At 44.2% G+C, this 14342-nt stretch overlaps 1 protein-coding gene across 2 annotated transcripts in view; it reads left to right on the plus strand.

The window, feature by feature from the left end:
* Positions 1–4743: 4743 nt before the first annotated feature.
* MKX (mohawk homeobox) overlaps positions 4744–14342 on the plus strand; it is a 57613-nt gene continuing 48014 nt past the window's right edge. The window contains exons 1-3 of one of the 2 annotated variants that reach the window (XM_030549300.1): positions 4744–4785; positions 7243–7530; positions 10218–10377. In XM_030549300.1, coding sequence (XP_030405160.1) covers positions 7349–7530; positions 10218–10377 — 342 coding nt within the window. In that variant the 5' untranslated portion in view covers positions 4744–4785; positions 7243–7348. Of the gene's footprint in view, positions 4786–7242; positions 7531–10217; positions 10378–14342 lie in introns of those variants that run through there. The other variant, XM_030549299.1, reaches the window with a different exon arrangement.

Raw genomic sequence — 14342 nt, forward strand, 5'->3', positions numbered from 1 at the left:
TATTTAAATACAGATAGAAGTTATTAGCCACCCAAAATCATGTAGCACAGTGTGTGTGAATGAGACAGGGAAATTCTTTGAATTTTAAACCTATATGTTAACTGTGTAGGAATCTGCAGCTGAAAGGAATTGTACATAAAGAAGAGCCCAGATTCTTACAGGTATCTAGGTGCTGAACTTCCACTGAAATCAATGGGAATTAGGTGCCTAAATACCTTTCCGGGTCTGGTCCAAGATGATATTTTTGAAATATAACATTTTAAAAATTATAGCTCAAGATGAGGTATATGAGTGATATTTTGTGGAAGGGGAAGGATCGTTGTTGCTAGGCTAAAAGTGGATTGGATTGTTGAAAGTGAAAGAATTAGTGGAAAACTGTATTTGAGACCCACCACTTGGAAACTTCAGCATGACCTCAGCTTGCCACGCATTGAAAAAGAAGGTTCTCAGAGCAGCACTAAAGAGAAAAGGAGAAAGCTGAGTAATTGGGCTGAGTAATTTTCTTCATGATTTCAATGTGCTCCGGAGCTTGCTCAGCAGGTGGGGTTTCCCATGGTCTTGGCTAGCCAGTACTCACCATTTCCTGTTCAGTGCCATTGGTATCACAGCAGGGCTTGTGATTTGGAGGTTTCTATTATTTCAGTCTTTAAAGCAAATCACCTTCTGAACTCTAGCCTGCACTTACTGGTGTTTCCAGTGAGAAATATCATTAGGCCCACAGTGCCTCTTTCAGGCCCTATGGAGCCCATTCTGAGTAATGCGTGTCTGAAAAATGCCCTCCTGACACTTCTCTGGGTTCCAGCTACGAGCTGTAGTCACCAAAAGGGTCATTCCTGAGTCATGAATGGAAATTTCCAATTACATTAAATACAGAATCAACTTCTCAGTGGGACTCTAGGTGACAGATAAAGGTAATAAGTGGAGATATACCAATCTCCTAGAACTGGAAGGGACCTTGAAAGGTCATCAAGTCCAGCCCCCTGCCTTGACTAGGAGGATCAGTTTTTGCCCTAGATGACTCCCTCAAGGATTGAGCTCACAACCCTGGGTTTAGCAGGCCAATGCTCAAACCACTGAGCTATCCTTCCCCCATTTTGAGTTCAAAACTGTTGTTCAGGTTTTGACCTATATCCTAAAACACCCAGTCATTCCATCTTGTTATGAATTTCTGTCCTTAGAGACAGTTAATCTTTCACTGCTGGTGTTATTTGTGGAATCTTTTATAGTTTCTGAGACAGAACATCTCTGTTGCCATCCCTCTATGGACATTCTGAAGTGTGAGTGAACTGAGCTGGGAACTGACTGCCCAGCTAACAGCTATGGACATCCTGTTCCATGCAGTATTGAGTAAGTAACCTTAATTAAAAACATAAAGCCTACATTTTGTATCACATTCTAAATGTTAAACAAGCTCCAAAAATAGAAATCTTGTTTTCATTAAAGCTTTTCAAATGTGATCTAAGAAATAAAATATGGAGGGGGAGAGTGTATGTGAAATTTACATGTGATTATTTGGTAGATCTCACTACTTTAAAGGCTTGTAAGGTATTCTGGTGCCAACTGCTCCTGCAGTTCCTTCTCACTGTTTGGCAGATTTTTCCCTACAGGGCCTGTTGGTATTTTTCCAGCACCGCTTTCCAAATGTTGGCTTTTTTTTTTTAAATATTTTTTATTGCAATCAGCCATACAGGGTGTTCTTTGTTAACCTACCGTCCATCTATCGATTAATATGACCAATTGGGAGAACAGCACTCAATCTCCTGGCTCTGACATCTGTTTGTTTCTGGAAGACTTGCTGATGACTGGGGATGTGGCCTAAATGACAAGAATTTCTTTTGAAAGCACTAATGGAAAAAATGATTCCACTAGAAAGAATTTTGCCTTTAGTAAAACAGCATCTTTACAAAACACAAGGAAGTGAGTCTTTAACTTGGAAGTAAATATTTTGCTTAGCTTTACAATCATGTTTTACTAATGTTTTAAAATTTTGTTACAAGTAGAATTCAAGTGTCACTTGTGGGGGTTCTCATGACTTTGATTTAATAACCTCCATGATAAAACAAGACAAGAACTTCACTATGGAGCTCCTTCAGAATGAACTAGGTATCAGTATTATCCAAATCTCTATTTTACAGTTCTCAGTAGTGGACCAAATGTGCATAAATTTCATTTACAATTAAAGTGTGGCAAAAGTTCCTTGGTGACATTTGTAGATAAAGGCTACATTACAAAATTGGTGTTGTTGGTTTTTCATATAATAGTTATATGAAATTCAAAGTCTATAGAAAAAGAATAAAAATATGATTATTATAAAGTCTAATCCTGCTTCTTGGTGAGCTTTCACCCCTTATATGTGCAATTTAATTACAAACCATGTTCAAGTGAACAATTATAAGTCAAATAATAAATCTATATTCCAGTGAGTTTACATGAGTAGTTAAGGTGCACACCAGGCCTCTAATGCAGTCCTGAAAATAGATGGTGATTCATTAGCAAGGTTAACAACATGTTTACATTTTTAAAACAAGCAACCCCTCCAAAAGTAGATCAAAGATAGTGAGATTCCCTAAAGTCCAAACCATATTATTCTTCATTATTATTAGTATTATGTAATATGTGGACACGTGTGTTTATGAACATGTACTTGTTAATTGTGACAATCACATTAGTGTGATTACTAAACAACTGATAGATGAATGCATAATTATTTGGTAAACTATCTCAGATCCCCTGAAATAAATGGGGCTACTCCTTGGGAATAAAACGAGCACGGACTGTTAACGTTTTAGTATTAACATCAGTATGAAAGAATTCATAAAAATGTTACCAGATTAATAAACCGAATTACTGTATTGGGGATCATCATTCTATGTATTAGCAAAAGTCATGTAGTCACGATTTTAAAAATCATTGTCGAGCCTGTAGCCTTTCCTCCTAACACATCGAATGTTTACATATTCTTTACCATGTTTAATTAAACCGTTTAGACGCCAGCACGGTGCACTGAAATCCATAATCCCAGTGTGGTGATCTGCTCTCAGTCTCTATGCCACTTCCGGGCTACAGCTCTACCTCGGGGTCCCAGATGACATTAGCAAACCAGTCGGTGATTTATGTTTAGTAACAAAATACCATCATGGAATTACAACCTAATTATGTATCGTCGAGTGTAAATAATTCCACGTGTTATTCTGCGGGTCCGGGATTATTTTTACAGTTCAAGCGCTGTTAAGGGAAAATAAGGCAGTAACTGGAAAATGAACACTTTCTATGTTGTCTTTCCATTTTGCTCTTTCTGAGGTATCGCCTTCGGAAGTTGTTTTTCCTTCTTTCCTTCCTGATCTAGCGTTTCGCTTTGGAGTTTTGTTTAACTGTAAGACAATTATAATAATACTTTCACGCCATAAACAGTTCACCTGGGGCACTGGAAAATCGCTGAGTTGCAAGCTTTTCAGTAAGGCTGCAACCGTTTGCCCAGATCGAGTATACTTTACAGGCACCGTTTTTTAAAAGTCTGCTCCCATCCATAAAACAGCCAGCGTCTTTACTTATTCATTACTCTTGATGCGAAAATAGAGCGGAAGGTAAGGTGGAAAAGCGTAGGATAACAAAAATAAAACGACGATAGAAAGCTCCTAGTTTAAACTCGGCGCAGTCTGTACGCTGAGAGCTGCCTTTAAAAGCCGGCACTTAAAAACTTTGGTCAAAAAGTGGCGAGTTGTTTCTTTTCTTGTTTTGCTTCGAATATCTTATGTTTTTCTGCTTCGCAAAATGTCACCCCACTTGAGAATGTATAACAATCTAGTGAATTTTAAAATTAGGGTTTCGATCCCTGTTTTGCGGTCATTTGAATGTGCTTGTATTACTTGTTAAGCAGGTAGCGGTGACTGTCTTACCTGCACATTATATTGTGACATCACAGTGACACAAAGTGATGTCACTCATTAGGGCAGGTGTTAGCCAGCTGGAGCTGCAACCCATTTCCTGGTCGGACAGAAGCATAGGAAGAAAGCTAATGTCCCCTTGGCTATTCCTCGGCCTGTCTGTCTAAAATAACAGGTTAACCAGCCCGGCGCTCCCGAGGGCAGTTGTAAGTGGGTTTCCCCCATCTGCTCCGAAGGAGCTCCGGTTCCACCTGCGTAGCAAACAGCCAGGTAAACCTTACTGGGTTACCGTGTGCACTGAAGGTGTTTGGATGGTAGCAAGCACAGGCTGGGATGAATGTGCCAGCTTTCCCCGCCTCACCTCTGTCCGACCCCGACCACAACAGCTACCCTGTCCCTGGACGGGCTGTCAGAACGAGGACCCAGTGGCCCCGAGGTCCCCCGGTCCCTGGAGCCAGGCGCGCAGCGCGGCGGGGCTTCGCTCCCTTGCAAGCGATGGGGGAAAGGGCGGGTTCTCCGAGGATTTTAGGAGCAAAACTAGAAAAAAATAAGGCGCAAGAGGCTCCAGCTGGGCAGGTCTCTTCGCAGCCTGACGCCGCGGAGAATCGCCGAGGAGCCCGGTAGCCTCCCCTCTGCACGGCCCCGGAAGGTGGATAGCGCAATGGGAGGATGTTCGCAGGCTGAGCTCCGCAGCTAGGAAACATGAGACGGCTTCGGGATTCATGTTCCGGGGCCTGGCCGTGCCTGCCGCTTGGTAAATAAAGAGGAGCGGCTGCCGCTGTCGGTGTGGTCATAGCTCGGGCGGTGTGTGTAGCAAACATGTGGCGGGAGTGGGAAGGGGAGTAGGGACCCAGCTGGATTATTCGCAACAGAGCGGACTCCGCGGCCCCGCCCGCACCAGGTATTGTCTCCTCGCCGCCCGGCGGCTGGCGCGGCTCTGCAGCCCGGCTCTGCCCCGCTGCTTAGCTGCCGTGTGTGCAGAACCCCCGCGGGAGGGACCTTCCCCCGGCTGAACCGGCCTCCTGGCTCCTGCCTGGCAAGCACGTCTCCCGGGCTAGCGCCGCGCGCGCAGCCAGGCCGAGCTGAGCGCTTCCCGGGCTGCTGGAAAGGGAGAGCCGGTGGTTTCCCGGGTTTCGGTTCTTCGGTGTTGTCAGCCACGTGTCTGTGCGTGTGTGTGTTGTCTGCTGGGACTGACAACAGCAGGATAGTTTGCTCTGGAATGTGACCTGCCCTATTGGGGAAGTAAAGCAAAATCCATGTGTGCCGGGGATAGGGCTGTAGCTCGGGATGGACCTAGCTGTGCTGGATACATACACCTGGGAGCTGTGTCTTGGGCACCAGTGGATTATGTTAGCAAGTAATTTTGTGCCGTTAAGCCCCTGGCAAATAGTTTGTGTTTAAAATCCGTGTCAGAAGAGTTGGCTTGTTAGATTCAGATGTGTTTTTTGCTCCCTCGATGTCTGAAAACACCTCGGCTGGATCATGGAAACGCCTTTGCTTTCTGTAGGGGGTTAGGACAGGAAAGCAAATGTGATTGATCGCGCGGCCGGGCAAAATAAGCACGTCGGCAAACAAACCCTTTGGGGGTAGAACAGATGATGGATCCTTTGCCGCGCTTAAAGGGCAGTTATGGATGGTGGGGCAGAGCAGCTCCCAAAGAAGAAGCAAGGAGGAGCTGTGGAAAATCCGAAGCGGTGTAATTGTAATGTGTGTATCTGTGTGCAAACACACACTCGGAGCAGTGTGCACGTCCCAGGCTAGTGGATTCAGACATCTAGTCATATTTCACACGCAGCAGCCAAATACTGTCTGAATGGCATCCTTGCAAATATTGACAGTGGCCGTGTTTTAATTGCTGTGTACAGTAACTTAAACATTTCTCCGCGCAGCAGCTCTGGCAGCAGCTGGCGAGGGCGGGCTGGCTGGGCTGCAGGTTCCCTGGGCTGGTGCAGGGGAGGCAGGAGCGGCAGCGGGAAGGGGGCTGTTCTTTGCAACACAAGAGAGGGTCGCGATGGGCAGGGGGCAGCTTTAAAAACAAACCCCAAGGCACGCAGGACTCTCCCACACATCGCCTCAGGGCAGGGGTCGGCCAGATAGGCTTTGACACCAGACAAGACATCGCCCCTCTCCGAGAACGTGTCGTTCGAGTTCATGGCGCTAAGTGGACCGGTCAGCCTGCCTGGCCCGCGGGCTAATGGATAAGCCTTGGGATTTGCAAGAAGAGGGCGCCCAGCGGCGCTATCTTCCGCAGCTCTTCCAGCCTCTTAAACATAGGCCAGGCTCACCTTAGTGCCAGAGGGGGGATGTAATTAGCCAGAGACTCGGCCACACACCAAAGCTTGTAACCCGTTCCCTTTCCCGCCCTTCTCTGGGCCCTGCCATCTGGGGCGCTGGGACAATGTGTAGAGTGGGGATGCCCAGAGCCATTGAACCAAACTGTAACCAGGGTATAGGATGGAAACCACTTCAAGCCAGGGGGTGCAGCAGCACCCTTGTTCCAGCACCCCTGGTTGCCATGCCCATGCCGCCTTCCCCGGGCCTCGCTGGGCTATGGTTCCAGCTTCCCCTCCACCTGATCTCCTCTGATCCTAAATCCTCGCCCCGCCGGGATGCGGATCTCCCGTGTTTTACCCACACTCACACCGTGAATCGGGAAACACTGGTGTCCCGACAGCGTGAGGCTCCTGTGCTGTGTGTCCGGGCGATCGGAGCGCTCTGTCTCCCGGGCTGCGTATGTGTTTTGAGGATCTTGAGTCCCGTTTACAAGGGCCATTGCCCACCCTGTGGAAGGAAGGCCCCACAGTCCAGCCTTTGTGAGCTCTAGATAGCAGCGCACACCGCAGAGCCTCCAGGAGATGAGTTTATGGCTCCGGAGCTTAGTTAGTAACGAGCCCTGCGCTGTAGTTCTTCCTCGCGGGTAAGCTCTGTGTAAAAGCGAGCGTTCAGGCTTTACGGTAATGAAAACAATGTGTGTCCTTATTCCCTGGGGGGTGGGGGCGGAGAGGGGAAGCTCCAGGCTGTTGCGACACCCTGGGGAGCCCCGCGGATGATGGAGGCTTTTAGATAACCCTGCGGGGGCGATTTTACAGCAGGAGAAGCGATGATGGGGCAGGAATTCCAATGAGAATCAGGAACACAGAACGCAGTTGTGCCTACACCCGCTCTCACGCACAAAGAGCAGCTGCACAACCTGGGCAACAATTCAGACTGGACATGGAGACCTATAGTGATCCGTGTGCAGCAAAAGCAGCAGCAGACAGCTCCTTCCCTGCCAAGTTCGCCTAGATGTTTTTCGTGTTTAAATAATTACTATGATATGACTGATTTCCTCGAGTAACCCGATGCTGCTTCTTTCCAGCACAATCCGAGTCATCTGGACATCCAAGCTGCAAGTTTCCCACTTACCAGAGTCTGCTGCAACTGAAGAACCAGGCAAACTGCAGCCGACCACCAGTCCCCACACCATGAACACCGTAGTCTTTAACAAATTCAACAGCCAAGTGCTTTTTGAGGAAAACGCCAAAGAAAGGGAAAGTAACAGCCGGCCTTACCTGGGGGTCATTGACAGCCCACACCACCCCGAAGTGCACAATCCCGACAGCCCTTCAATTAAAGACAACCTCAGTCTTCGGAACAGGCGGACAGGGTATGGCCCTCATTCTGATCACTGTCATTTGTGTTACTCTTGCAGCGCTACATAACAACACAACCTAGCGGTGTCAAACGAGTGTTTGACTGGTTATTGTGAATATGTTTTTTAAACCTTAATCTCTTGAGATTCCAGTTCCACAGCTATGGATAGTGCAAATTCCGGTAGTAGATAATGCAGTGTCAATCTTATTTTATTGGAATGTGTGAACGAGTGTACAGTACTTCTGGTTTTGGATGACTGATCTCCTACTTTTTAAAAATGCAAATACAAAAAGGGGTAAAATACGTCTTTATCCTGTTTGTTTGTTTGTTTTCAAATATTAACTCTGCAATAACAGACCAGCAAGAAGGAAAGCCTCTCTATAAACGATCCTTTCTCATGGCATTGTATTAAATCAGCCAAATAGGGCAAGCTATAAAACACAAGCTCTAGGAAGTGACATCTTGAGATCTTTTTAGCAAATGGAGCCTTAAGAAAGTCTAACAGTGTAAATCAAACTGTCTACAAATTTGTTTTTGTTTTAAATTTACTGGCTGAACTCAAGAAAATAAACTTTATTTTTTGTTACAATGTTTGCAAGAGGATTTAAAAATAATTATTCTTTCATTAAAGCTCGTCAAAGACCGGGAATATTGGTATTAGACACAGAGTTGTGCTAAAAATCCACCTGACGATAAAACATCGGATGTTTAATGTTTGTTCTGGAACAGGTGAAAAGGGAGATGGTGTAGGAGGAGGGAGAGTAATAAGTTTCGTTAGTTTAAAAGGCTAATAAAATATACTTTGTAGTGTTGATGTGATTAATCTTTGGTTAAATTTACAAACTAAGGATTAAGGCATTAAAAGAGATAAGGAAAATGAAAAATGCTGAAGAGCTATTTTTATTGCTGAATTTCCACCTTAAAGATTGCCTAAGCTCATACTTCTAACTGCATTGCTGGTTGGTAGGGCAGAGATTATGTTTCATCAAAATGTTATTACCAGCCGATTCAGACATAGATTTTAAATAAAGTGTTTTAAAAGAGCAGGAAACAGGCGAGAGAATCCGGAAAATATGGGAGGTAGCTGGCGAAGCCAGACAGCGACACCTTCCGACAACGTCTGGAACTACAACACCAAAATCACATTTCTTCCTATTCCCTGTAGCAGCCGCTAACGACGTAGCAGGCATTTCATTGAGAATATATCCTGGGAATATATTTTTAATCTGACTGAATGTTTGTTCTTCTGAATTTGGTTTATTCTTTCCTCTATTTATTTTCTTAAGCATTTTTAATCTTTTAAACTAGCGTTTCACTTTTTCCTGTTTTAGTTTGTTTTCAAATCCGAGATGCTGATTTTTGCCTGCAAATTTGAGAAATGACACGTGTGTTTTCAAGAGAATGATTGTCTGATCTCTTGATTTAACAAGGGTTTGTGCACCAATTAATCAGGACCTGCTTAACATCTTAAAGTTGTAGCATGAATGGATTGTCTGTCACTGGCACATTAACTCAGTGAGATTAGCCAGGTTTGTAAGTGTACATTCCCAGCGTGCTGTACAGAAGAACACATTTCTGGTGGCGATACAACGGATGTCAGCCAGGCAGGGAAGGGGTGCTGCAATGTTTTCAAACGCTAAATGTGCTCAAGACAGGCTTCTTTAGATCTTGCAAACCTGCGGAAAAGGCCGATTACAAACCTACCAAAAATATTATTTGCAGATGCCGAAAACCATACACCTCCTGATAACAGCCGCTAATGTGCCAAACACTTTGTGGAAATTCACGTTACTCAGCAATCTAATACTTCAGCTCGGCTATATGTAACTCTTTGCCACCCCCGTTCTTTTGTGTGCTAGGAGGACATTGGGTTTTTATGGCAGGCACTAAATATTTGTGTATTGCAATCTCTATTTTGTCTGTTTTACATTCCTCCCTCCCCTCTTCGCTGTCCCAAGGTCAGCCTTCTGCTTGTGCGTCTCACTGAAACGTTTCTACAGTTTTCCTACTTCATCGTGGAAATCTGAGGAGTTTGTTTCTTCGGACAAAGTGGAGAAACATGCAAACTGCAATATGCAGAGCACAGGAGTGGGTGTATGGAATGCAAGTTCTATTTTCTTGTAGGCAGTTGGCCCCATGTCTTAATGCACAGACATGGAGGTTGCTGAATACATCACTTTTTAGGTGACAATCAATATAAGTATTGTTACGTAGTGTTTTGTCATCATTCTTTGGGATTAATTTCACTCATGTTAGAAAACCATGATGAAGTGGATGGGAGTGCTTTGCTTGTTTGTTTTGCAGGAATGTGCTGTAGGACCTTTGCTGCAAATATATGGCTTGCATGTGCAGTGGCGTGCATGTCCCTACGTGTTACACCCACACAAAGCATACATAACACACACAAAGAAGACATCGCTCGGGAGTGGGTTTATAGATGTTGTAGCTGCCCCCGCCCCTGTCGCTGGTTGTAGTGCATAGTGCGGTGTGTGTACACACACGTGTCTAGCGCTACAGATCAGTGGTGCGGTGTGATACGCACGTTTGCACACACACTGTGTCCTCCGCTCTCGGGCAGCGAGCTCCGGCTCCGGGGCCCCTGCGCGGCAGCGATCGCTGGGAGCTGGGAGGGCGCGGAGGGCGGCTGGCAGAGGACCCCCTCGAGTTACTAACCGGCTGGGCCGCTCTCTCACTGTGCAGGGCCCGGCAGAGCAGCGGGAAGGTGCGGCACAAGAGGCAGGCGCTGCAGGACATGGCCCGGCCGCTCAAGCAGTGGCTGTACAAGCACCGGGACAACCCCTACCCCACCAAGACCGAGAAGATCCTGCTGGCCCTTGGCTCCCAGATGACCCTGGTGCAGGTAACCCCGCGCACTGGCAGGGAAAGCAGCCAGAATCAGGCACCGGCGGTGTCCATCCACTGGCTCTGCACAGCCGCCGGGCGCCAGCCTCCCTCGTGTGACACTCTCCGTGGGGTGAAAATGTAGGGCCACGTATCCCCCTCGCACCCCCCAGGTGCTGACAGAGAGCTGGAGGCCTGACACCGGTTGGGTGTGAAATATTTAACACACAGGAAGCAATACATGCGGGCACCCACAAACCTACACTGGAAGCCTGTTAAGGAGGCTGACCAAACACTCTAGTTTGGGTGCGGTTTATACTGGCCTATTTGAAAATGCGAAGTGATCACCTAATTAAAGACTCCGTTGTAAGGTGTGCACACGCGGTACACGCACGTGTCACCTCAGCTTGCATTTCTTGAATTCTGTGCACTGAACAAACGGTCACATACTCATAACACCTTGTTAGATAGAATTTCCATAGTATGGAGTGTCTCTCTCCAATGCTGTGGGAATATATGTAATAAGAAACCCCCCTCCGCACTATGCAAGTAATTGGCTACCCCCTCTGTAACACCAGTGCTCACCTTAGTAACTGAGACAGGTGTCTCTTGCAAAGTCCGTAGCTCAGCCCACTCACACCTTGAAAGGTCTAGCTGGGGGCAGGAGAGGTCTCAGGAACAAAGAATGAGGCAAGGACTCCCGGCACTTGTTTAACTCATTCAGAACCAAACCATAAATACTTCCTCTCAAAGAGGACTATTTCCCTACCACGTTTGAACTTTCTAACTTCATTCATGCTGATGGTAGAACTCTTAAAACACAAGTTGTAAGAGATTCCTTTTTTTGTGAGAAAGGGGTATATTTGTTAATCATCTCATTCATAAAAGCAATTTTGCTTAGTCTTTAAAAATCCTCTTAAGGCAACCATTAAGCATGGAAGATTTTTAGCACAAAAATCAAATGTTTCAGAAAGTGATGACTAGCTGTTCATTTCCCATATGAAAATGGGATAGAATGGAAAAAGCTATCCACTCCTAATTACAGAGACCACTACTACTACTATTACACCCATTACACACAAAGGGTACCTGCAGCTAATGATTCTGACTTTCCCATTTTCACAAGACTGTGTATACAAATGATCTTTATAAGATCTAGCAAGATGTGGGTGCCTATCTGATTTTACTTACCTGGGAAAAACTCCCATTGAAATTCATGACGGTTGTGTCAAGAGAAAGGAGTATAGGATTGGCTCCCAAGGATTTGTAAATCTTCCTTTTATTTTCATTTTTCATCTGGCACCATCTGTTAAATGATGGAGTTACATGGTATCAGCTGTGGGGTGGTGCTATCTCAGGCTCTGATCCTGCAAAGACTTACACATTCTGAATGATTTTCTCGACTCATCATGGTGCATAAAGATAAGCATGTGTGCATGTCTCTGCAGGGTCAAGGCCTCAGTACTCCACCGTGTGCATTAGGTGCCACTTAGCAGATTACATTGTGTAGCAAAATATCATAAAATATTAGAAAAGTAGGAAGGAGATAGGAATCCAATATTAGTTTGCATGTTCCCTCAAGGAAGACTGTACTATGAACTATGATTGGAAGACGGTACCTCTTTTGTATGTGTGTGGAATGCATGCACTAGTGAATGCAACATAGCTTTGACCAAAATAATATTAACATCCTGGAAAATGCCATAACTGGAAGATATAGTTAAAACAGCATATCTCATTTTTAAAAAACAGGTATGAAAGGATCACTCTGAATTTTTAAATATGATTACATAACTATAACTTACAACAGCTTAATATGACTATTATTGGGCTGCACCTCTTAGAACATTTCAATATTTTTACATGAGACTTAAAATATTTTCAGAATACATGTGTGGAGAAAATATCATTTCATATAGCTGGTATATTAGAAAAATTTCTCTGTTTTTCTTTAGAAGTGCCACAAATGAACTGTATAAAGCAAACTGTATTGGATCGATATTGTTTAATATTTACATGATAGTAGCAATCACAAGCCCCAATTGTGATAGAGGCTGTACAAACATGGAGTGAGACCTGGCCCCTATTCCACAGAATTTATATTCTAAGTAGGATGCAGAGTAAAAGAATAATATCGAGCTAAATTAATCCCTGGCCATTGACTTCACCAGAGTTACACTGGGTTTGAATTTGACCTAGGCATTTTATGTGAAAATCACATTTTAAAGAATCATGCAAACCCGTTATTATCTTAATATACAGAAGCACATGATCAAAGAGAAACTCCATCTGTTTTTCCCATAATTCAGGTACAGTATTATTTTAATCCAGAAGCACCATAGCATCTATATGAGAGATAAATATATATGTCTGGCATCCACAGTAATTCCTGCACCTGGAAGAATAAAACAACAATATCCCATATATGCTTTTCAAATGACAAAAAAGAACAAGACTGTAATCCAGATCAAAATAGTTGAACCTTGAGCATTAAACACACAGAACCAGGTTTTGATCTCAGACACACTGGTGTAAATCTGAAGTCAGTGGAGTTACTTTGAATTGAGAGTGGGATAACAAAGAGCAGATTCCGGGCCATATATTTGTATCTGTTTGAAAATTTTGTTTCTCATTCCAAGAGTTGCACATTCCAGATGTATCAAACAGGATATTGTATAAGTGCCCTTCTAAACTAGTAATACCAAATGCCAAGACATGTAATGTTTTTTCCTGACTGCATTCCTTCAAATTTTCTAAGCAGTCTTACATTTCATCTTAGCTTTTTTTCCAGTTCATCAATTCAGTTTCTCGGTGCTTTACAGCATCCTTTGTTATCACCTAGAATATCAGCCTATGTTCATAGTAGTCATGTTCTCACTAGTATTTCAAGCTTATTGTCTGCTGAAGCTGTTTCACCTTCAGTTGCAGACAGACTTAGTTCACACCCTGTATTGACAATCCGATGGGTGGTCAAAAGATACTTTAAAAACCCTTGAGTTTCCGCCAACAGTGTATCTACGGAATTATCCAATTGGTTTTATTGGGTGGTATTGTTTTCCTGAATGATTACCTTGCAACAACCCTGCAGAGATTCCAAGAATGACAAATAATTCCATACATGTAGGTGCATCTGCACTGAAGTCCAGCCCCTCTGTGCTGTGTTCTGGACTCCAGAATATTACAGGTGGAGTTGTGCTGCCAGTGTCTCCCTGCCTGCACCTGTCTGCTCCCACACATAGTGTTTGCAAACATGGAGAAGAAACCTATAAGAATTTACTACTTAACTTTACAGGATCAGCGTTCATGCCTGCATATATTTCCGCCACAGTTGGCTGGCAGGTGATGCTGAATACAGTAGAGTGACTGTCCCCAGGCTATGCCCAGTCTACATCTCACCCACTCTCTCCAAATATGCAAACCTCCAAAATGCAGAATTTGCACAATAGGGCTTCTACAGGATCATATGAAGCAGAAAAGGGGGTATTATTAGGGTAATATCTTTCTGGCCAGATTTTGGGCCATTTTCGAGTGTCCTGCTATTTTAATTCCCTCCGCTACCTCACAGTTGTTGTTTTTTAAATTAATTTCCATCATTTTACTAATTCTTTGTCTGTTGGTGCTGTGAAATTAAAAGGAGGTTTGTTCTATTCCTAGTCCCTAGAAACTTAGGAAATAAAGACAGACTTGTATGAAGAGCTAGCGTTTGGAAGGTATTATGAAGTTCCTTTATTTCTAATCACTAATAAAAAACACACGGGGCAAAATTCTGTGCTGATATATACCTAAACAACCCCAGTAAAGTCAATAGGATTGCACTGGGTGTGTTTGGCCTAGCAGTTCAGCACATTATACTCCCAGAATTGCAAAGGCAGAAGTATAGAAAGCAATGTACTTCTAAAAGCCGTCTTACATTTTACCCCACCGATTAGACTCCAGTTTGGAATCCACCAATTTGTTCTGTTAATTTGCCATGAATATGTTATG

The sequence above is a fragment of the Gopherus evgoodei genome, chromosome 2, assembly GCF_007399415.2.
Source record: "Gopherus evgoodei ecotype Sinaloan lineage chromosome 2, rGopEvg1_v1.p, whole genome shotgun sequence".
NCBI lineage: Eukaryota > Metazoa > Chordata > Testudines > Testudinidae > Gopherus > Gopherus evgoodei.